The sequence below is a fragment of the Varroa destructor genome, unplaced genomic scaffold (assembly GCF_002443255.2).
Source record: "Varroa destructor unplaced genomic scaffold, Vdes_3.0 BEIS01000004.1, whole genome shotgun sequence".
NCBI classification, from domain to species: domain Eukaryota; kingdom Metazoa; phylum Arthropoda; class Arachnida; order Mesostigmata; family Varroidae; genus Varroa; species Varroa destructor.
In genome coordinates, this window is record NW_019211457.1 from 35329867 (window position 1) to 35354068 (window position 24202).

Sequence of the window (24202 nt, forward strand, 5' to 3'; positions counted from 1 at the left end):
AGCTGCATGCCTTATCTACCCTCCTCTTCAGGCCGGATTGTTTTTAAAATTTTTAACGAGATATTTGCTAAAAAGGAATGAGAAATTTGCCCTTTGCTCTTGTGCTTCTCTCAGTACGTCAGGTTGTTGAGAGTCGCCGACACAGCTATAAGTATGATGTAGCTGAGACAATTACGTATAGCATCGCGTATAGCGAACGAAATTTTTTTTAGCGGCGAGAATCAAAGAGACTTCCACGGAAGGAGTGCAGTCGGACCATGGAAACGCGTACGAAGCTTTGAAGACCTTCCGCGTCGAAACTCGGTAGTACAGGTCCTTGGCCTGAGTGCAATGCCGAAAAGCGTGTGTGAACTTTGTAGAGAACGTGCCGACGGATCGCTGCCATTCCAGACCTTCACAGTAAGCTCAACGTGTCATTGCTCGTGATGGAATTATCGAAGCTCCCGCTGTGGGTTGACAAGTGCTTGGAACACAGCTGATGCTTTAGTGCTAACAAAAACAGGCTCATTCAACTTACCGGGATTCTACTCCGTTTACTGTCCTGCTCAGAAAAGAACGGCTCTGCCATCTCAGGGGCGGATTCTCAACGTTTTAAAATCGTAGAGTCAGGGACCTGACCAAAGCGCGTTGTGGAAAACAACGGCATTGCCTCGTGTGGCCCGAGGATACGGCTTGTAATGGCGTACGTGCAATCTATATATGGTGAAGGTTCGTGTCCTTTATACAGACAATTTATATATATAGTAGTTCATGTGCAGCAGGTCCTTTCCGACTTACAATCAGTCGTCTTGTGATCGGGCCTGACAATCTCTCCAATCGAAACCAAGGAGATAAAACTGAAGAAAGGTGGCAGAATTTTAATGGTGCGCTATAATTCTCTGACTGTCCGTTGAGCGTTGGTGACCGACTTATCCATTTAGGATTTCTCATCTCATATGACCACCAGAATGTTACAGAAAAATACAGAATAGCTTTGATAGCTTCATCTTCAGTATTTAACCCCCTGGCGGTCGTATAGATCTGCAGCTTCTCGACCACAAAGTTATACCGGTTTCCACATACAGGGTGAACGCAATTGAGGAGGATCTCAAGCAAGTGGACCGGATAAAAATCTCGTTCCTTAGTCGCACTACAGGACTGTGCCGAACAGCCTGCAACAGAATTGCCTACCTACTGTCTGCCGCCGTTTCAAGCTACCGTCAACTACGGCATTTTGAGAAAATCCGGCAAAATGAGATCAAAAATTCGCACAGGTCGATCCCGGATTCTATCAATCGGGAACCGTAATAGACGACACCCAAAGTGGACTTGAACGGCCTAATATATATGTAATGAAGTGTTATGCAGTCTCTTCCATAGGTTATGCAGAGTACGTAAGTAATATTTAATTTGTACTAATTTTAGGCAAGCCGATAACGTGTATCATGCTTCTCGCTGCCCACAAGTTCAATCGCTGGACAGCATACCTTAGTAAAAGACCAAAGGGTGGTAATGACAAGGTGTAGAATTTCATAATTTCGTAAAGCCCAGATTGACTATTTTTATGGTATTAACTTTAGCCCAGTTTATAGAGCCGTCATACGTATAGTATTTTAAATTGGTTTTGCCACGTTGTTATTAATATATATATATATATATATATATATATATATGCGTTTGGGTGCTACCTGCAGAATTGTCACCTGCTTTTCTCAACATAACTGAAAGTACACAATATCAGTTAGGCTGCCAGCTATATCACAAAAGGTCGTCCAAACAGTTATCGTTAACCGTAACTCAAATTCGCACAAAATAATTGATAATATCAAATAGGATCTCCTAAGAGTCAGAAAATATAGTATTAGAATTACGATCTGCTAATAATATTGTAACAGTTCCAGATAAAGCAGGTAACGATAATGTTGTAATGAAAACAGATAAAACGATAATAAGAACATTTTCTCCTGTTATTCCATATGAACATATATTTAAAATAATTACCATTTAAAATTAATGGAGCTTATGATCGAGGAGGACTGAACATTACAAAATAAACTGCAGCTCTTCTATGAGATATATTTGTTTCAAAAAATATTGCACATCATCTAAACCTCTTTCGATATGTACTTTTTTCATGGTCCACCTACTTCAAATCGCCTCTGCTCTCGAATATTTTAACATGTCCCTGCGTAATGAGCAATACTCAAATGCCAAAAAATTAAAAGTAAACATTTGGTAACGCACTTGCAGCACAAAAAAATGGGGACACTGCCAAATCAACGGATGTTTGGCGGAATGTTCGTGTGTTTCAGCGTACACTTGGATAGTTTCGTGATATAAGATAGTTTCTTATGTATGCATGACTCCGAGTGTCCAAAATTTCTAGAAAGTCGTGTTGTTGCCGCGGGTGTTTATCTAAAAAAAGCCAATGTTCTAAAAGTGCTTTTTAACTAAAAAACTTTTTAGGCACCTTGCTGTCATAAGCCTATTCAAAGAATAAGGCAAGTCAATTTTATGCTACTAACCGTGCCTGCTTAGGTGACTTTCAGTCAGATTGCCTCAATAATTTATGAAGGTTAGGCCACTCTGCGGTACTTCCATTGATTCTTCGCAGTTTTCGCCTGCTGTTGTTAATTGAGGTGGTTAACGATCGTTGCTTTGAGTACTTCCTGTGTGGTGTTACCAGGTAGCTAATCCGATGAGATTTTGTACCTGAAGAATTTTTCAAGGGTCAAATATATACGTTTATCTTATCATGGCAAAAACATATTTTCTCAACTTCTTTACTCGGTCGAATGTTCAAAAAATGTATATCAATAGCACTATAAAAATATGTACACTTGAGTCAACGATATTGAAGACGTATGCGTGTTTTAGGGCGCAGAAAGGTAAAAAACTCAATAGTTCCGTCTGTATGTTTTTTGCATTTTATTAGGCGTCTTATATATTTCACCTTTACGATTTTTTGGCAAAATTGACTAATTATGGATTGGCTAAAAATCTTCCATCAGATTGATTTTTGCAGTCTACGCCACCCACCAAACTGTTATAACTAAATTGAATTTGTCTGAGAGTCTTTATTTGGTCGCTTTGTCAGGGCTATAACGTGCTATTTAAGTTATTGCATTAATGCAACATTTCGACGCCTTTCTATCATTCTGACCAAATGATTAAAGCACTTTACATAGCCAGAATAGTCATGACGGCATGCGTTTCCATTTCTCTAAGCGTAAACAGTATAATATATCGCAAGATGCAAATTGACCCGTCGCGCGGTATATTAATTGGCTAGAGTACCGTGCCAGCAAGTCAGACAGCCTGTTCCAGTCTCTTCCGTATTGAAACTGTTTTCTAGCCAGCATATTCATGATAACAGTAAAACCAATATCAAAACATTATAGCTTTCTGATATTAAGATTTCTATGTGCAAATAAACTCTCATATAACCTATGTCGCTTCTTCGGCCTAAGGATGACTGCAGACGTAAGGGTTTGACTAACTACAGCAAGGGAATGACGAATAACATAGTAAGTTCCGAATGAACGATGTTTCGTGATAGGGTTAGTACATATAAAAAATGTAACAGCTTCATTTCGACCATTCAATTTGTATGTATAAGAACTTGTGGATCTTAGCTTGGACTGTATTTTCTTTTGGATTTTTAGTGTTAAACCAAAAACAGCTAAAAGTGGGAGATTATTGTTTTTGCGTATCACTGTAAAATAAGGCCAAATGACCGTTTAGTTTCTGATGATATGAAGAACGATGGGATTATTGGGACGAATATGGGATCACTTCTTAATCTCATTAAAAACATACTATATATAGATAACGGCTTCTTCGACTTTCACGTATACTTTGACCAAAAGTAATACCGAAACTACTACTACTGCGTCTATTTATTAGAAGTAGCAAATCTTTTCTTCAAGATACTAGTTCAAATTCGATAGAAGTAGAAGGATCTATCTTTCCCAATTTTGAAGGTCCATATTGCGTTTTTCACATACATCTAAACACAAGTACATTTCCGGATTAATTATCTATTGTATAAGTATTGGCAATGCTATTATATGATATTAATTCAGTCCCTGCAACGAACTTGTTCTTCGGTCTTGGGAAAATGATCATTTTAAACAAAACCTGTTTCTTTCTGTAGCTTAATTCTTCAGCACCTTCGTGCAGTGATCACCAAGAGAATTATCTTAGAGTACACATTGCAGTACGATGTTAGTAATTTTGCAATAATTCGTGTGTAGTGGTCAAGCTATTAACGTATCTTAAGCGCAAGAACTATTCACCTACTTCACATTTATTTTAGGTTCTATACCCAATCATAGGCAACAGAGTTACTTTTGGCAGTTTAAAAAGGAAAGATAAGAGAGGCACATGTGGGCAAATTAGGTGTTACTAAAGATCGTTATACTCAAAAAATGGCAGCTCTATATCAACAGTTTTTGGCCAAATGGAATTACCAAAACTTGAAAGACTTTTCATTAGGCTAGAGCACTTTAGTCGATTACTAGTCGTTTCCAACTTAGAGCCTACTAATGATTCTCAACTATTGTTATCTATTATTGCAGAATGATGGATCTTGAAATGGATCTGTTGGACTTCGACCTTGACATCGATCTCAGCGCTATACAGGTGTCAATCGCTACTGAAGAAAACAATATATAAAAAAACAGATCACACAGGCGTCTAATTTGCGCCTGGCTCTCCTCACATTAGATTATATTCTGTGTGACCTATTCAACCAAATTAACAGTCAGGCTCTAACCACTTCACTCTATTTTCAGCATAAACAGAGAACAATCGCTATTATCATAGTTAGCTAAATCGGTAAGATCTAGCAGGCATGTTGCGGGTTGTTACGTAAACCTAGAGTTTACAACACAATGTAACACTACCCTTGATGGTACTCGTAAGTAAAGCGCTAGAAAATTTAGTGGAGTTTTCGTTTCTTGCCATGCTTGCGTCAAACTGTTCGATCTGTTAATTATTTTATAAGCTGAAATTTTATTTTTTTTTCTAATACCTTAATGATGATCGTTAAGTCTAATGTAGATGTAGATAATGGAAATGTAATACTTGTCCCTTATATATATATATATATATATATATCAATTGCGCCAAAGCATAAAACAACCAGTACTAAAAATAACCGCCTTTTCACATCATTGTTCCTCTGAGGGCGATAGTTTAGTATCGGAGAAAAAAGACGGTTATGCAATACTTTTCCTTGGCGCGATCTAGCTGGATCCCACTGAAAGCGGGATACAAGTAGGGAACATAGGCGGATATAACTCTCACTTAAAAACGAAGCCGAAACTCATATAACACAGTTCGATTTAAGCTTATGATGCGGTTTCTCTATTACACATCTAGCTAAGTAAGGGGATTAAGAGAAGACGTCGGACCACCGTCGAAGAGTAAAGAGTGTCAGCTCTGTAGATCAACGTGGTATTTATTTTACATTAAAAACAATAAGGTAAATTTCGAATGTATGCATAGGCCTTACGACACCATGTTCGGTCAAGCTTACATGTACCGTTAAATAGGGAAGCTCCGCTAACAACTCTTTTCTCTTCGCCCAACAAAGAAGAAAAGAAAGACCGTTACAAAATAAAGCAAAACAGGCGAAGATTTGATTGGTTAGACATAGAGAACTGTATATACATACAGGCTGACTGTAGAATTTATACATACTTATGTCATCGAAATTCATTCAACATACACTCAGGATTGTAGTAACAACATATATTACCACTAGGAGTCTCTTTGCAGTATGAAGCTAAGAGAGACGCTAACAGTGACCACAATTTATCTCAATGAATGCACTGCTACTTTCTGTTGAGACCAACGTGTACTACATAATTGAAGTTTGTCATTTGGCGCGACGTTGAACCGGTACGGCATATGCTTTACTGATCGTCCAAAATATAAAGAGTAGCCCGATAGCAATTCCGTCATGATGACTTAGTACTGAGAAGTAATGAGTGGAACTAATTTGAATGAGATTTATGAGCTCTGTATTTTTTTTTATCGTAAGACGCCTTTTTATCCAGAGAAAGTGCCAGGCATAAGGTCTTCATACAGAAACGAGCCATTGTTGCCCTTCTGGTAACTAAATATCAAAATTGCGCTAACTGTTTAGTACTAAGCGAATCAACAGCTCTCTAGACAAGCATCGTTGCCGGCTTCCTCTTCCAAGAGTCAGGTTCTGCTGATCAAATGTTATGAAGTGTTGTAGCGGCTTCGGCCAAAAGCAACAATTTCCAACATCAATGCAGGACATTTGTACGGAAAAACTGTTAAGCTTGATTAAAAAAAAAAGGTCGTCTTTCACCTAGAGGGCGCATCTGCTGCGATCAATCTTCTAAAGGGGAATGGCCGTTTAACATGCATAAAGTTAGCCACAAAAGTGGACTAAAAAGTTTTGGAACAGCAAAACAATTAAAGAAACACAACTTCAACACTGCTTCAAGTATGAAAATATATAAATATTCAGTTCAAAAGACATTGGACACATGAGAAAGATCTATTGACACGAATAGTACGTATAACGGATTTGACTACAGAGTTTAAAACCTTTATCAGTATCGCATATTATGAGCAACGTTTGTATCGAATATGTTAAATAAGAAATGTCTATAACATTACGGATAGGGGCTGATTGTTATAATAATTTGCTGTTCTATTAGTTACGTATGTTTTTCGCGAGTAGCATATGTCTGCGTTGAAACTGTGATAGAACCGCGAGATGTTTAACTGGTGTGAGGAGAGCCATTACTGGGAAGGAGAGCGAAGTATTGTGCAATATTTTTAGAATGAAGGGGTGTGGCCGACTTAAATACGCACTGCTATTCCCTGCAAGTCGTGGTGGGTGTATTTTTGTATCCTGAAGTTCGTCGAGCAATTAAAACGATTCTCCTTCACCGCACTAGCCCTGACACCGGCATTTAAAGTACTTCCAATTGTGAACGTAGGCTACATACCAATGAAGTTTTGGTAGAACATAGATTCATACGTATTAACATATTTGAATAATATGCAAATGAACTATAGCTTGCCGTATATTTGGTTTGAACTATGATTTAATAATAATGATGTATTATTATGATTTTGACTACACCAACCGACACCTTAACAGTAACAGACATACTACCTACAGGGTTTAAAACTCTATTGTTTGTGACGCAAAAGAAACATTAAAATTATGTAACATTTTACAGAGCGGCATGCATTTTTTGACTAGACAATCACTGAAAGATCGGGAGAGCAGTTTTAAGCAACTTCCTACAGTCATTCAGCAGCAGACTCTCTGATACCAACCAACATCTCTACAATAGAAGTTGGATAAACTTGGGATAAACTTGGATAAGCTGAATCCCTAAATCTATATATATATGGGGAGTTTTTTTTAGAAATAAACCAAATTTTAAGTGCTTCCCGTATTCCACAAGTTAAGTATCAATATTTGTTGAGATTTTTTTGATACACTTGACTTGATTCTCGTTTATTTATTTCGTAATTTCAAATATACCCCGTTCTTCTCCATTAGAAGCTAATTTAACGCAAACATGAAGTTCAGAAGACTTTGCAGCCACTAAAAATATTTTCTTGGTGCCATGCGCATCGCTGAGGGCGTGTAACATTAGGAGTTAAATACCACACAAAAGAAAAGAATAAAATTTAACGAACACCAATCTGAATTCATACACGCTTTTGAAACGCCGTAGATAGTTGCTGAAATACCAATTGACGAATACCGTTACAATTTTGCAACGACAAATGATGACACGAATTTTCACCCTGCGAGGCTGTGTGATCTATAAAACTGTTGTATATGGATTCCAAATGTTTAACTAGAATCAATGTTTTATTATTGAATTGCCATCGAGCTTAATAACCTGAAAAATGGGTAAAATTATGAACCAAGCTTTCCGCACGATTTCAACATGGTTTCACGAAACTTAATTCTTAAATACCCTATGGTTTTCGTTTAGTTTTTGAAATCCTTTTCTTAAAATATAGGTATTGGCAATAAGTGCTAGGCGTTGGTTATCCTCCGCAAGGACGGATTAACGTTTACGCCTTTCTCGCTGGTAGCAATCTACAATGTGCTTTCGACGTTTCGCTCCTTACAAAATATGCAATCAAGCAAAGATAATATATGTTTACTTACTACAAATTTGTTAAAAATGTTACAAAGATAAACCTATTCTCAAAGAAGAATAGATGTTATTAGTGAAACGAGCCAAATGCAAAAACCGTTATGTACAGCTAGTTCTAAGAATATCATAGACAATAATTAGTCTGGACATATCTTAAAGGTTCACGTTAAGAACAAATTTAGCGAGGAAATACTTGTTTCCAATTCCCACTTCAAGCTGCGTCAACGAACAGTGGGCGTGACAATAAGCCAGCTAATGTCATATGTATACCTCAAAAAAAGTTAAAGAATAAAGCTATAGCTATTAAAATACTTGCTGCAATGTAGATTTCTGTATAATGATAGTGCCATGGTCGATATGAATAGCGAAGCCTATGCATCGTCAATGAGTATACAACGTTTATCAATACAAGTACACTTATGATTGATCATCAAGATAGTACCTGTAGGTATTCCTTCAAAGTTCTCACCATTCATGACTTCGATAAGTAATTCAACGGAAACCGTAGGTGCACTTCTACATATTACTTCAGTTGAGACGTCATTAAGTTACGAGTAATGAAAACCAAATACTAAAAAACGGCTGGGTACTGCTTTTGAGCATTACTTCACATGGCTGGTTCCCAACAAGAACGACATAATGGCAAGCCAACTACAGTAACAACCCCAGGTCCGTCGTTTTTAAAAGCATAAAGGTAATATGGGATAACTTTTCTCCATGGAAATATCGTATAGGCAACGTCGTCGGGTTGTACCGGAAAGATAATGATTAAAGCTCCTTTCCACAAGAAATGTTTAGAGACTGGAAGTTTTTGAACATAGGAGGCTATATTTAATGTGTAGTTGCTCGTCAAGAAGCTTTTGCACATTCCCATAAATTTTGTATATTTGTATTTAGATGAGTGACCCACGGGCGTTGTTCAAAAATTGAAAAATTCGGACTATTTAAAACTATGTATTTATGTATTATAAGACTCCTCTCTTCTCAGACTCCTTGAATAAAAAAAGAACTTCTGTAATCCTCAATAAACCCGTGTGGCAAAGTATACCACACTAATGGTTACGATTAATGTAATCTTCCTATGATCATAGTTTTTGTCTATACTGCCAATGGCAACTCTGTTCTTATATATTAGTCAATTCGGGAGACTTATTTTAAGTTCTTATCGTCTTATATTGAATTTTTATTTACGTATTACTGAGGTTTCAGGGGTAACATAATCAATGTATATTACAGGTTGACCCGAGTGGTTATCAAAAAAGCCAATTTTCATGTGACGTTTTATATTCTTTCAAATATATGCTAGTCAGGGAGACAGTGCCTTTATTGAAAAAAGCATTCGGCGCTCTCGACAGGGCCCATAAGGGGTGCGTACGATCAATACAGAATATGGTGTTAATAAAGAGCCAGTTATGATGGGGCCTACAAAACATACATATATGAACTGATATCATACGTGTTCCTACTGAACCAACTAGGGCAAGTTTGGTGTTTCCTTCTATCAGTAGTAAACACTCGGTGAAAACGTGTGGAAAATACCACCTCGATCGTAACTGCTAGGTTATTTACGTGTGTACTGGTTGTACGTCATACATATAGTGGCATAGCGAAGTAGCGTATGAAGAGCGCGGCTTTGTTAGTTAGTAACTGGTATACGTAATTTGACATCCTATTGAAAGGACTACACTACAACAATAGAAAGGCTCAAATTTTCGTTGTTTAGGAATGACCCTCTGAGGAATTTGCAGATTTCTGGGCAAAGTTCATTGGTGTTGTTTACAGGCCATGTTGAATATGAGATTAGGAAAACGTGGTTGTACTTGTCTATGGTGTTCAAATTTCTTTGGTTCGCTACTAAGCGTTCCTTCAAATTATGATAAATTTGCAATGTCTATCAGGGATACCGACAATCTTATGGGGTGGGTATTATAGCAAGACGGGTGGTGCTATTATACAAGATCCCTCAATTAAGTGGGTAAAAAAATAACTAATGTGTAAACAGGCGGTTAATTCGCCATGGCAGCAGCAATACCAGCTAGAATTATCTGTTCAATCTGGTTTACTAACGATTGAAACTGCTGAGAAAATAGTTTTTCAGTGTCACAAATATTTAATTAGTCTTAAGGTTAAAGTCGTTGTATAAAGATGCGAATTTATATTCACCTGAAAAAATGCAACGAGGTTCTTCCAACGCGATGAGCATGTATACAAAACTGGACCATCATACAGAAAATATCATTTACTATACAACTAAAACCAAACTACTAAACAACAAAAAGGATAGTGCGTATCTCTTTGTTCGGTCATGTGGTTATTTGTCGTCTTCGTGCAGTTTCGGCTGTCTTTTTCCAACCAGAGGGAAGTAACTGCTATTATACTCTATCGTTTTTTTGCATCACTTTCTGTTACAGTGTTTGACAAGAATTTCGTAAGCGTATGATGGGAAATGGTATACTAATATTGCTTTAGTAAGGCTAACTTTTTATTTACTGCCAGGGTTACGTCCCGCGACGGGCAGTGCTCGATATTGAATTCATTGGATGAACACCTTTTTCAAAGTAGGTAGTAAGTGTATGATGCTCATTTAGACTAGTTGACCATTTTTTGGCAGTTCGTACGATCGTTGAAAGCTTGTTAATGGTTTATATTGGGGATTTATCTTTGTTTCTCAAGTTCCACGGATCTTCGAGACAATTTTCGCTTTTCATCTCTTTGGTTTGAGAGGTACAATTGTGACTTCTGTCGAAGTGGTTCACAACTGATGACGTATAAACCATCTTAATTAATATTCTTTGATTGTAGGAATACCTTTTTCAAGAAGACAGCTTTTTTAGGCTACAATTAAAATTTGGTTAATTGACGAAATGACTTGTAATTGATAAAATATGAACCATCATGGCGTATTGTTCATAATTTTAATCAGCCTGTAAGGTGCCGTTCCGGGACCTTTTTCGTTTATTATACGTGATAGAATATGTGTAGTTCTCAGATGAGCAGACACATTGGCTTCTTACGCGACCTGTAAAATAAGCATATGATTGAACTGGGCAGACTAAATGATGTTAACGGCATGTTGAGTAATGATGAAGACCACTTCAATTAAATTTTATATTCGTTTTTACCCTGGGAGGTAGGACCAGGCACTAAATCGTAAATATGGTACACAACGAGGTAGTTTAGTGTCTGAATCACCGTTGAGATTTTCGTAGAAAGATATATTCTACGAGATAGAACATTTCTTAGGTAAACGTTAAAAAGCTAAACATCCTGACTCAATCGTGGCATGTAAGGGTTTCATTATAAAGTGAAGAAGTTCCCGTAGAGGACCTTTGGCTAAGTTAGTTAACATACTTCAAAGGTGACGAGGACCCAATACACCGAGTCCGGAAAGCGGAGCTGCGGTGAACGAGTGCCGCTACAGTTAGCACCATTGCTTGTTAAGTACGGAGAGTGTCCGTTCGGGCGCACTTTCAAAATATATTAGATGATATATTCTATTTAGTGAGTCGGGATATGGAGCCTGTGATTGCTGCTATATGTTTGTCTACTATCACTATACTATAAGGCCACTTAAATCTGTCTGAATTTAAATCTAGCTTTAGTTTCGTGGCTATAGGAAAGGTAATGGGTATATAATAGTGATTTGTAATAACGTTGTACCATTTTAATTGTAATAAATTTACTCCCCTGACGAGCAGTGTAAAGAGGTGCCTAACAGCGGTATCGAAACCAGTCGTACAAAATATAGCCAAACGTTCTTTCAGCTTGTACCTTTCTCGTAGTTAATTGAAACATACATAAAATTAAAAGCCTAGCTCTTTTATTGTGTTGAGATTAGCCAAAGCTATTACATAGGCTGACACAGACATTCCTCGCTCCACTGCAAGTCATTAATGTCAATGTTTTCTACGTATTAAAGGATGAAGAACTGGACATGAGAAGGGCAAAGCATCTTTCATGTGAGTCAGATGTTGACTCCACTTTAACAGCTATATTTGGTTTCACTCAACGTCCCCTACCCATTAAGCCCAAGCTCCTTACTTATACAACTCATACATTACACTCCTTATTCTTTTGATTCCTATTCAAGAATCAGAAGCTCATAGTGCTACAGACGCTACTCTGCGAATCTTCTCCGTCAGACGAACGAGGTGGATTGGAATCCCCAGATCTGACCACTCACCAGAGAAAGTAATGAAGTAGAGTGGTGTGAAAGTTGTAAAATATATTAGTTGTAATGGGAAAGCAAATAAGTGCAACTGAGTGTTGCAATTATGAAGCGTGAGTAATAATGTAAGCGTGAGTCACTTACAGGTTAAAAAGATCGTAATACATTTTAATTTAAACTAGTTTAAATTAGATGAAATTTTAACAAAATGTTGGCGCCGCGTACACGATAAAATGTGAGCTTTATGCAGAAGAAGCGAACTTTGGTTTATATGAAAATGTCGAATCCTTATTCGGTCCATATCGGTTTCTCGCTCGGTAGTAAGACACGTGCAATGTAGTAACCTAGTAAGTGTAATCTGCAAACTAGATAATTAAGGCAGGAGAATCGTCTAATTGCAACTAAGTAATTACGCTGTCATAACTTCTCGTAAGGGAACAGGGTCACTGTAACAGAGTAACCGAAATGGAGCTACAAGTTAGGCTAGATGTCTTAATTACCTAAACACCATAATACCATATAATTGCAACAAGATGCTATAGCACTATGACGACAACACGATTTTAAAAAATCATGTTCATTAAAAAGACGTTTTAATGGAAAAAAGGGATAGTTGAAGCGGGTAACTGCGATAAAATTACTGTCAGTGTATACCCAAGCTACAAGTTACTCTACACCCAATGTAACATCAAAAAATCACATTAGCTTAATTAATCCAGAGTGAATGGGACGTTTTTACTAGATGATTCTTCAAAAGTTTTATTCGAGTCCTGCCTCCCTTGGCCGCCGCCTGTATCAGGAAAAGAAGGACTTCACATGTCTGTATTAATATTACAAGGAAGCTTCAGCTTTTGCTACTGCTTACGAAATTATTTTTTACTTAGATTTGACTGTTACTAGCCGAATCTGCTATTGCCACATTTTTCCATATATTCAACCATCTGATATATTATTACCACAGTATCTGGTCTGTCATGATTTTTCATATTCACCTGTCCTGGGTATATCAAGCTTTAATTGATATTTACTGTAGTGACCCCTATTTCAACTATTTGTAGCGGCACATTGTACAGCTGGAACCTTTTTTGTTTTAGTCGCTCGTATGCTTACTAACCTCAAATAGATCAAGTTAACTGAACGTGTAGGCGTAAATATATGGGAAAATTTTGTCAATATATAAAACTGCAGGGATCGGTAACAATAAACAAGTTTGAAAAATACGATCCGTTATGCCTATATCGAAGCTGGCAACCACGACCGGTGAGCTATCAACAAGGCGATAATTCTTCGACCTAAAGCATAACTCATATATGACAGTGGTAACGAGGTCTCCATCCGAGACCCACCTAAGTGAGACCGAATGGCAATCCATCCGATTGATCTCCGCCATGTTTCACGCGGTGGGGCTCTACGGAGGGAGCAGTGACGCCATATGCATGGACGCCAATACAGGCAGACTGTCTGATGGCTGGATAACCGAACGCAGCGGACTCTAAGAGTATACATTCCAGAACAGTACAAAGAAGGTGTTCTCCGGTAAAAGCAAAAATCAAGAAGCCAGCGGAGCCGGATCCCAAAGTATATCGTCAGTACCAGTGACGGAATCGAATTTCGTGATACACGTGAAGAATGATACTGTAGGAAGGATAAGGAAGAACTGGTGCCACGGGGCTAATGCCAGTGAAAGTAGCCTTGGAAAGTAGCCAACGAATAGTTGCCAAACCAGGCGACATACAGAAGCTGAAAACGAAATTTATAGTGTAAGTACGCAAGGAATTAGTCTATAACTATGGTTTAAGGATAAAAAATTCCATTTTAATCGATTAGAAATACTCCTCTCGTTTACTGTATTAACAATAACTATGGTATTTCCTTCATAATCACTTTTCAAAAGCCGATATTTATTTAATATTACGTAAAACAAAGTAACGTGGCAAGTGTCTCATAGCTAGTTCGTGTACAATTGATATCACCATTGAATTCTGAAACGTGAAAGCACAACTGATGCGATAAACACATTCTTTATTGAACGATAATCATATGCCTAAATAATATTTAGGCAATGATTTCCGCTATAGTGGACTTCCACGAATAGTTTTATTTAATAAATAACTATACACGCATAATCACTGCAATAATGATGCTAACATAAGTGATTGCTCATTCACTTATTACTATGTTAGTTTATGTTAATTGTTGCTATTAGCTATATCCTCTGAAGCTTAAAAATATGAGTTGCTTGTGCTGCAGTTGCAGGTAAACTACAACCAATGACAACACGAAACACGAAAAATTGGAACGAAATCATAATCACACAATCCAAAATAGTTCTAAACCAGCAGGTCCTAAAGACTACACAATCATATATTTAACTGAGCTTAGCAAATCCGAAAAGTAATCTATTTTCTTATAAAAATAATTTTCTGTAAAGCTAGCGCAGCATTCATATTATGATTCAATTGAGTTTATTGTAATATGCTGCAATATATGCAATATCATAAAACAGGGTGCAAATCATATCTGGATATCTTAATAAGAGTCTTGTTGCCTGGCTCCTTAGCCTTTACAAACACGTAACGTTATGTACACTTCTGAAACTTATTTGAGACAGTGCACATCTTGCACCTCGTTTCCCTAAAGAACATAACAGTTAACCAAGAACATCACTTCAATTTAGTCTGCATATGCGATATACTCCTTTACAATATTTTAGTCAAGTCCTTATCCAAATCAAGAAAGTACATTTGTCAGACAAGTCGCAGAGATCCGCTATTCCAGTAGCAAAAAAATGCATTAAGCTCATACAAAAAAAAAAAAGGCTATTCTATAGCAGCTCTAGGTGGCGCCTCCTTTATCTCGTTTTACTTTCGGATAACGTAAAATAGATACGCACATTGAAACAGGCATAGCTGGAAACCCTCCGTTTCCTTTACGACACAGCCTAGCTATAAAACACACTTTAGCACTGACAAAACAATACTAGATTAGTCCAACCTTGAACACCGATATGAACTAGCTGGAGTAATCTTTACGAATGTATCTCCAAAATTGTATTTTGCATACAAGCTGGTCATATGTGTCTCTTGTGGCTGCTTCAAGATAAAACTCCACACAGCAAACTCAGTTATTACTTCACAGAATGAAACGGCAAGTACAGCAACTGCAGGCCGAAGTGAGACCATCAGTGACCACTTTGCAGTAGTTTCGACATATCGGTTCTTTGCAATAGTATTGTATTATTTGCTGTTCTGTGTACAGGGGTAGCGAGTTCCGTTTGTCACATACAACATACATTAAAAGAAAACGGCAACACGCCAGGCATGCACATCAGTCGTACAGTTTCGGAAGAACAGCCGCTTGGTCTACAAAAGAAAATTCGATAGGCCTGATCTTATCTAAGAAGCTTCAATGGGCTTAACTCGAGCGGTCACATGATAAGAAGCCCAACTTTCAAATCTTTCCGGTTATTGACATGATACACACCACTCAGATTCTCAAATACAACCCGATGATCACCATGCAACTACAAAATTTTGAAGGCTTTTAGATTCTAATTCCCAATCGGAACTAATGTTGGGAGCCGGACCCAAGTGTTACAGCAGCAGAAGCGTAACTCACAGAACTATCTTGTCGGCTCATTACATGGTTACTTTGCGCATACCTAAGGAATTTACAAGAAAACTCCTGACCACTCTGCTGCAGTGTGGCTACGGAATTAAGTAATACACCGATTGGATGTCTTCCGCAGATCGTGTTGCTTGTTTTCTTGAGGTAGGCTGCGAAGCCAGTAGGGTCTAGTGCCTCGATGAGTCTCATACCGTCTCGATCTAGCTTTTCAATGCTCTCCCAGATATCTCCATCAGCCTTGTCGTACTGTTGGTAGCGGAACCTAAAAAAGAGCATCAAGATGTAAGAATCGAAAGAACGTATTTAACTGCATTGCTAAACATATTTTTAAGCTTTACTGCATTGTTTTTTTTATTAAATCTATGTCCAAGCTTATTGCCCCAGCACTTGAAGGACGTTGACAGAGTGTTACAAATCACTAGTGAATTTTTTTCCGAGAAAGCCCCATTGGTTTTCACCGGGCGCATCCCTTCTTAGCGTGGAAAGTACCGAAATTTAGAATTAGTTAACGTCTGGTTAAACAAAACTATACAATCACAAGTTTTGTTTAACACAGGCAAAACAGCGAATAGAGCAGTGCAATTGAGTTTAACGTAAAGCAGCCTTTTTTTTAGTAGGCCAGTTTGACAGAAGAAACTTTCTAGAAAGATCAAAACCACGAAAAGCCGTAGGTACAATTTCGAAGTTGTGCAGTTTCAATGATCTGATTATATCCCTTTCCAAATGCACTGCACTAGTAAAGAACCACACATTTATACCTTTGAAAAACCACCCATGCTCGTAAATTGTAAATTCAATGCGCGACATTGAAAACACGATCATATAGATCATATCCTTCAGCCCTTATCCTTCAGTTCAGATCGTATCCTTCAGTTACATAAAAATGCATGTAAAAACGCTTATTTGGCTTGGACAGTTAAATAAACTGTCCAAGTTTAATTATTTTGTGTGCTTTTTCCATTACTATTATTTACTGCTGATACTAGTTTTTCTATTTTAATACATATTACGTTTTCATATGATAGCAAGGAAAATATATTTCATATAGTTTCGTTGCTATTATTAATTATCTTTTTTAATTAATAATCTTAGGTATTTTATGAATGAATGAGGTTATTTTGCCTATATGCAGCACCAACGTTAGTGCTAAAGTTCATTTGGAAGTGACTTGAATCGCTCACATGCAACTTAATTATCGGTGGAGAATATATTACCTCTCATACAGCAAGCTGCTAATTTAAAAATTTTGTGAGCTAAATTTTTAACTAAAAAAATCTTATGGAAGAGCTCCTGTAAAAGCTAAAGAAACAATGTTGAGGGTTGTACTGGAAACTGACCTCTCACATATGCTTGCGCTTAATATTTAACGTATGTGAAAACAATATACATGTTCGCATTGGTAAAACAAACGGGTGCCATATAATTTACATAATAATAGATAAAGATAAAAATGAAAACGGACTCTCGCTTTTTTGCTCTCACGTTACAACAGCGATTCATCCTTCCATCTTGTAATGAAAAACGGATTCTCTGCAGTAATCGCAGACACTTACATTATACATTTTCGATCATGCAACTATCCGGTGATACATCAGCACTAATTAAATGTAAAACGATAAAAGCTTATGATATCTGCTTGGCGGTCAAGTCCAGGGGTTACACACTGTAACTTCACAATTTCCGATTCATCTATTATGGCTGAAATGTTCTGTCAACAATTGACTGTCGACCTCAGATTGCAAAAATATGTAAACAAAAGTAAACCACCTCTCTGCACCTCAAAAATACAACGGCAGACATGTACGAATTCAAACAAACAATGTTTATTGTCTATCGTCTACGATACGAAGGACATTACCTTCACCGATTACAATTTTTTTTAATTTCGGCAACTTATTGATGGCGAATTTTTTTAGTCGCAACGTGCTGTCACAATTGCCTGTCAAGGTGGTATGCTTCAGTTGCTATGACTAAATGGAAGTTGTAGGAATGAATGGAAGTAGGCCTAATAAAAAAAAAGTTAAAGCCGTTAAAGCCTCATAAACAACAGTTGTACGCACTTCGACTGAGAACAACTTTACTTGTGGAATAAGGCTGAACTAAGATTTTAGTTTAATAATTTCCCTATTAGACGACGCAATTATGTGTATATAATATAATGTCTATCCTTTAATGTATATTACAAAGAAGTTATAATACAGGATATCGTGTAGTACAGGATGACTACAGCATTAGTCTTTCCGGTAATAGAACAAATTGCTATTGCCGCTCTCGTGATCTCGACGCTAATAATTTTCTTAATGCAAAGATTTGAGCTGAACTAAACCGTGAATACATTTAGATCGTCGAAATAAGATCAATACATTAAAAACCTCAAGTAACTCGAAAAATATCCATTTCAAAGAAAAACGTACGATAAGATAATTTACTTGAAGCTACAGGATGAGTTTCCAAGAAAAGAAGAATGAAGTTACAATCTATATCTCGGAATAGATAACAGTTAAACTCAGATAAAAATCAGCAGTATATCCCACAGTTTTTCCATAAACCTTATAGTTCATTTAATATAGAAGGAACAATAACTATAAATCACACTAAGGCGTGTTAATGCTAATACCTCTAATAAGAAAGCGAGAAACTTCATATAGTTCCCAGAAGCCTGACGAATAATACAACTTTTGTAATAGCTACAGAAGAATAAATGCTTCAATGTGCTGACCAAAAATGGCATTACCAGAGACATTTCGCACGGGCTGCAGTGCGCCTACATGTCAATGAAATTTTTTAAATGGCTTTCATACCTGCTGCCCCAGTGGCAGAAATCAGAGCTAACAACGAAACAGACGTCGTCCTGTGCGAGATACTTCGCCAGCGCGCGACCATATATGGCTTCTTTTTCCGTTGTGATGGCACCAACGAGAATTGGCACAATGGTGAATGGACCGTTGGTCTTGCGCTCCATTACCTGAATTATTTTTTTAAATGAAAGAAAAAGAATTTTAGGTCAAAAGTAAAAAATTCTTCACAGACACAAGACAGAGCGTGGTACCGCTGTATGGCCTTATTTTAAAGCCCTGTAAGGCAAGGGGGCTCATACGAGCGTATGAACTGGGGGTATCATTGTTTTGTTGTTCTTACTCTTGTTTGAGTGTTCAGTTAAACTGTTTTTGTTTAATGTACGTAAAAGAAGACCAAACGACTCACCCATATTATGAATAAAAAATAAATAAATCATGAACTAGCGATTGCACCGCTTTTGCTGCAGTGGTTGTGCTGTAGTTTGTAAAAATGTATATTTTCTATCAAATAAATTAACATTTTATTATTATTAAGGTATTCTATGCATATTCTTGCGTTGTAAGACAGCTTGCTGCGTAAACCAAATTTGAGACAAATGGTTTAAAGTTTTTTCTGTATATAATGTTGCAACTAGTAGTTTATCAGATACATTATTAAGACTAACGATCTAGGGTTACGTTGCCACTAACCTTAACACGGATTTCTATTTAAACAATCCTCAGTTCATTTTTCAAATTCATGTTAATCCATAACAATGTTACTTTTTGAAAACAACGTTCGTTCAACCCAATTGAAAGTCCGCCGAATCGATTATTTTAGTTCAAGTTATATTAAATACAGGCATATATATGTAGAGCGGCATAACAATTTCAAGCAAAAATTATCTAAGCTTTATTCCTTTGCAGCATGCCTCAATTCGCTTGCCTGCTCTATTATTTATTAACCTTATTATTATTATTATAACCACGACCAGCAGAGTACTATGTGCACTTGAGTAAGTTTGGGTAAGTCGTATCTTGTAAGTAGTTCAGGAGTAGTATTTTAGGTGACTTGTCTAATTGCTAAAATACGTACGTAAAATTGAAAAAAAAAAAGAACTTAAACTCTTTTTGTCCCTTATCCATGTAAAAATGTTGATTTTCACTACTCGGGATAAACTCGATATTGGACAATTCAGACAACAGCACAGTCTGATGATAAGCAAATGCTATGAATCGATCTGACAACCGACTAAATGCGGGCACAGATCTTATGTTTTCTTTATGTAGCAAGTCCTCAAGAATTTCCAAGATGTTTTAATAGAAACCTTGAACCTAAGGTGGCTAATAAAACATCAGGCATTCTTGGCTTTTACGTGATTAGAGCATCGGATACATAGGCGTAGCTGAAATTACAGTATTTTAGTTGGTAGTGGAACTAACTTTCACAACACGGTAACAGTGGCCAATCTTCAGGTCACTCTCCAATGAGAAGCTATTACATTTAATCATTACAGATATATATAATCACAGGAACCTTTCTTAACGCTGTCTCAGTCATTCTAGATTTGTGAAAAGGAAGTGACCGATCTAATTATGAAGTAGCACGGCCAACTACCTCTTTCCAACATAACAGAATAGAAATTGAGGTTGTAAGCACAATTCTAAAAGACGCGGTGAGTTTTTTTTTTAATAGTAAAAGAAAAATAGTAGACATTTCTATAGGCCAGTAAAGTCGATTAGGCTCATTTGCTGTATCAAGCAAAAAAAATTTGAACTATATCACTTTCAATCCCATTGTGACAACACCACTTCTGCATCTTTTCGAACACTTTGCTGGTCTGTGACCAAAAAGCTTGGTTAGTGCAACAAGGTAAAACATTCTTTTTGCTTAAATGTAGAACGCTCTGTTTTTAATTTGTTCACAATTTAGCGTCTCTTACCTTTGCGACGTATGGAAGATGCATCTCAATAGAGTGTTCGTCTTCATCAGTTCCAAGTGACATTTCCTCAAATAATCCTGTTTTATACAGCTCATCATAGACACCTTTGTCAATTGGAAGGTCCATAAATGGGGTCCTATACGTAGTGGCAGGAGAAAGCGCACAACCGTCTAAGTAGACATGATGCGAAGGCCCTAAAATAAAGATCTTGCGGACGCGGTCTGGATCAATCTGGGCGTAAGCGTATGCTGCTGTTGGACCTGAATACCTGCAAGTGTAATTTGTATAATATTATAATATATATATATATATATTATAAAAATGAGATATATTCAGAGATTATTTGAAGCTGGAAACAATTTAAAAAATTTAAAAATATAAGTGACCGTTACTATTTAAAAAAAAAGTATATATATACTAAACGACCAAACGCCGATGCGCAGTTCAGAAAAAGTAACTTGACAGCGTTTCAGAGCCTTTGTGCTTCGCCAACAAGCTCCGCTTAGGTGATATTAAGATTCACACTCATAACTTAGCATATCGCTTTTCTCTCAAACTGAAATCCACAAAAAAAAACATGAAAGTTCAAATTGCATACGACTCGATTGTATTTGACCATTTCGACAGAATATAAGACTCTAATTTCGGACAAATATAAGTTTCAAATACAACATTTCATTGCCGAACTATTATAAAAATAAACACTTTTGCTAACATTGATGGTTAGATTCTACATATAATTCCATATAAGTTTCAATAGTGAAATACCATTGTAATAAAAAGGCTTTAAAAAAATAGTGTTACTTATTGTCGAGGTAAGAGGTACGTCTGTACCTTACTCTATATTGTAATACAAGAAAGTTTTTGTAGGTATGCATATGCATATATATATATATATATATATATATATATATATATATATGTAACGGTCATCTCAAAAAGTTGATAAATATCATAGAAGACGACAACATTATCACGGAATAACTAGAATACAGCAGTGGAGTATCTAAGTAAGAGGTAGCAGAAATATAATATAAACATAATATATTAATTAGAAAAATTATATTTATGAAGTAACAAACAAGCGATTAATTCTCATTCATTTAAAAATACTGCAAAAGCATTTCTGTAATTTTAATCTCGCTTGTAAAACTTTGAAAATTGTCGCGCATAAAAAATTCGTTTGGAGATCGTCGCCGAGCGGCACTAGCTCCTTGTAGCAAAAAGTACTGGTGCTGTATATGATTTTGTAAGAAATATGTATATGCTTTTATGAATGTACTGTATTTTTTAATGACTGCGGCCATTGCGCCGTAATAATCATGGACCCGACGCCATGACGAATTGCTCCGAAAAGGTTATGTTCATTTTGTCTAGTCTATTTTAAGCATCCTTATCGGTTAAAGTTTTCACAGCATCAAGCCGCATTATGAGTAACGATTCAAAATGCTTTTATCTTTAGTGTATTACCTTCTGCCTAATCATTTGGACAAAGAACACGGTGGTCCAAAATTTATAATGTTACTATCTGTAACAGTAATCTTAAGCATTTTTGTCCCTAATGCTGTATAAAGATGAAGTATTGCTTATGTAAGTAGCACTCGTAGAATTACGATGGCGTTGTGACTATAATCGATGACATAGGGAGGACAGAGAATCGTGGAAGGAGTCGCGACTGGAACTAACATTTTTGATCCAATTATTGCAGAAAATGTCACGGTGCGTGTGCCTACACGAACCCGGGCTCAACAACAGAGGAAAAGTTCCGGCCCAAGCATGCAGAGCAGGCGACTTACATCGACTTGTTCCTCAACAATGTTAGTGATTATCATCTCGTTCAGCCAACCCTGACTAAATTACCAACCGCGATTCACCTCGTGCATAAAGGATTCGCGGACGATACCTAAGAGCGCATGGCTCCAAGCCGTATGGGCGGTTACATACACGGGTAGCACAGCTGGTTGTTACAGCGTGTACCAATAATGGTACGGGTATTTTTTACCGCTTTTAGTGCTCTTTATCTGTATAAAATCGCCACCATACAGTTCCTTAGATGACATCTTATTTTTTTAATATCAGTGAATTCATCATCTTATCTCTCAGTGTCAGTTTTTGGAGTGCAAGTTTTGATTTGAAGCAAATTTGACGATGGCAGCGACTATGTAGACGGGCGTATATCGCGATGTTGGATAAGCTTAACCGATGAAAACCAAAAAAACATTAATGTAAAAAAGACGGGATATTTTACATACTGAGTTTTTTTAAAAAACTCAGTTATGACAAACAGCAAAGAAAAATTTCTAAAAACTATCTATCCAATAAGCTTGCAAAAGAATAATCAAAGCAACAATGATTTCTTAACGGGCCCATTCCTATTAGTCCCATTTAACACAGGATTTTTTTCCGATAACAAGTCAGAGCTATCAAAAATTTAGCTCATTGGTAAGCTCACTGACTGCAGGTTTACTGCTTGAATGTATCAAACAGTTAAATCTGCGGCTAGTGAGCATTATTAAATTTACTGTTCCTTCCTTGCTCGAAATCCTTTTTTTGTTTCGAAATTTCGAAATGTTTCGAAGTTTCGAAAATTCGATATATAAATTCGAAAAAATATAAATATTGGAAATATATTTTTAAAATTCGGAAACAGATTAGAAATTAGTTTATATTTCACACATATTTCGTTGTGACAATGTAATTTCTCTGTACTTATGCACCTGGTAAAAACGAAAACGTCGTCTTCATTTTTTCTTTTGTTTGCAATACGTGTTTTAATTCAATAATAATCTAATTGAAATAATGCGTAATAAGACAATAAACCATGTGTCCCGTAATTACAATGGTAATCTCTTTTACAGTAATTTAAATATGTACGCATCACTAGAGGTACTAAACATGTTAAGCAATTTGAGTTCAAATTAACCATTCAATAATGATGTCCAACGATTACGCAATCTAAATAACTTGGCTATTTTTGGTGTTACACGAGACGCTTTCGAATCTTTCAATACTACTGACAATTGCATTTGTGGATACAAAGAGCAAGTATGAACATAATCTAAAACATATAAACAGATGCGTATAACTCTACCTGTATCCTGCATGGGGAGCGATTACAGCCCGTGCGGGGCTATGTGTGACGGGTCCCACCGCTTGAAGCCAATCTTCCAGTTGAGCTCGTAGCTCATTGCCTCTTTCCGAATACCACGAACCCGCGTGAGTTGCCTGCCTACAGCTACGTGACATACTGGGAATCAGCTGTTTGAACCACCTTCGAACTAAGCTCCGGTGAACCTGCAGGATTCCAGCAAAGTACTCCACGAGTTTCACGTCTGCCGTTGGTTGAGCAGCTTTTTTTTTCAAAGAACCACGAATAACCTAGGATATAGACCAAGATTGATCGTCGTAGGTTAAGAGAGCTTTTGCAATGTATTAGAGCACTGACTTTCAGGGGAAGAGGATATACACTGAAATGAATCGCTCGTTTGATTGAGTGCGACTGCTTGATTTGGCTTCCGCCAGCCCAGCAGCTAC

General features: G+C 36.9%; 2 protein-coding genes across 11 annotated transcripts in view; one reads left to right on the forward strand and one right to left on the reverse strand.

Moving 5' to 3' along the window:
- The window catches only part of LOC111250469 (signal transducer and activator of transcription 5B-like), a 53650-nt gene extending 30148 nt beyond the window's left edge, over positions 1-23502 (forward strand). For 9 of the 10 annotated variants that reach the window (XM_086988471.1, XM_086988465.1, XM_086988475.1 and 6 more), the window contains 2 exons: positions 4560-4623; positions 22377-23502. In XM_086988471.1, the coding sequence (XP_086844597.1) occupies positions 4560-4623; positions 22377-22490 (178 nt within the window). In that variant the 3' untranslated portion in view covers positions 22491-23502. Of the gene's footprint in view, positions 1-4559; positions 8465-22376 lie in introns of those variants that run through there. The other variant, XM_086988474.1, reaches the window with a different exon arrangement.
- LOC111250474 (protein MEMO1) lies at positions 14202-24191 on the reverse strand. Its single transcript, XM_022805801.2, has 4 exons — positions 23760-24191; positions 20669-20936; positions 18750-18913; positions 14202-16210 (listed from the first exon to the last, which is right to left on the reverse strand). Exons 1-4 carry the CDS (start codon positions 23912-23914, stop codon positions 15889-15891), a joined length of 909 nt encoding a protein of 302 aa, XP_022661536.1. The 5' UTR covers positions 23915-24191; the 3' UTR covers positions 14202-15888.
- Positions 24192-24202: the final 11 nt, after the last annotated feature.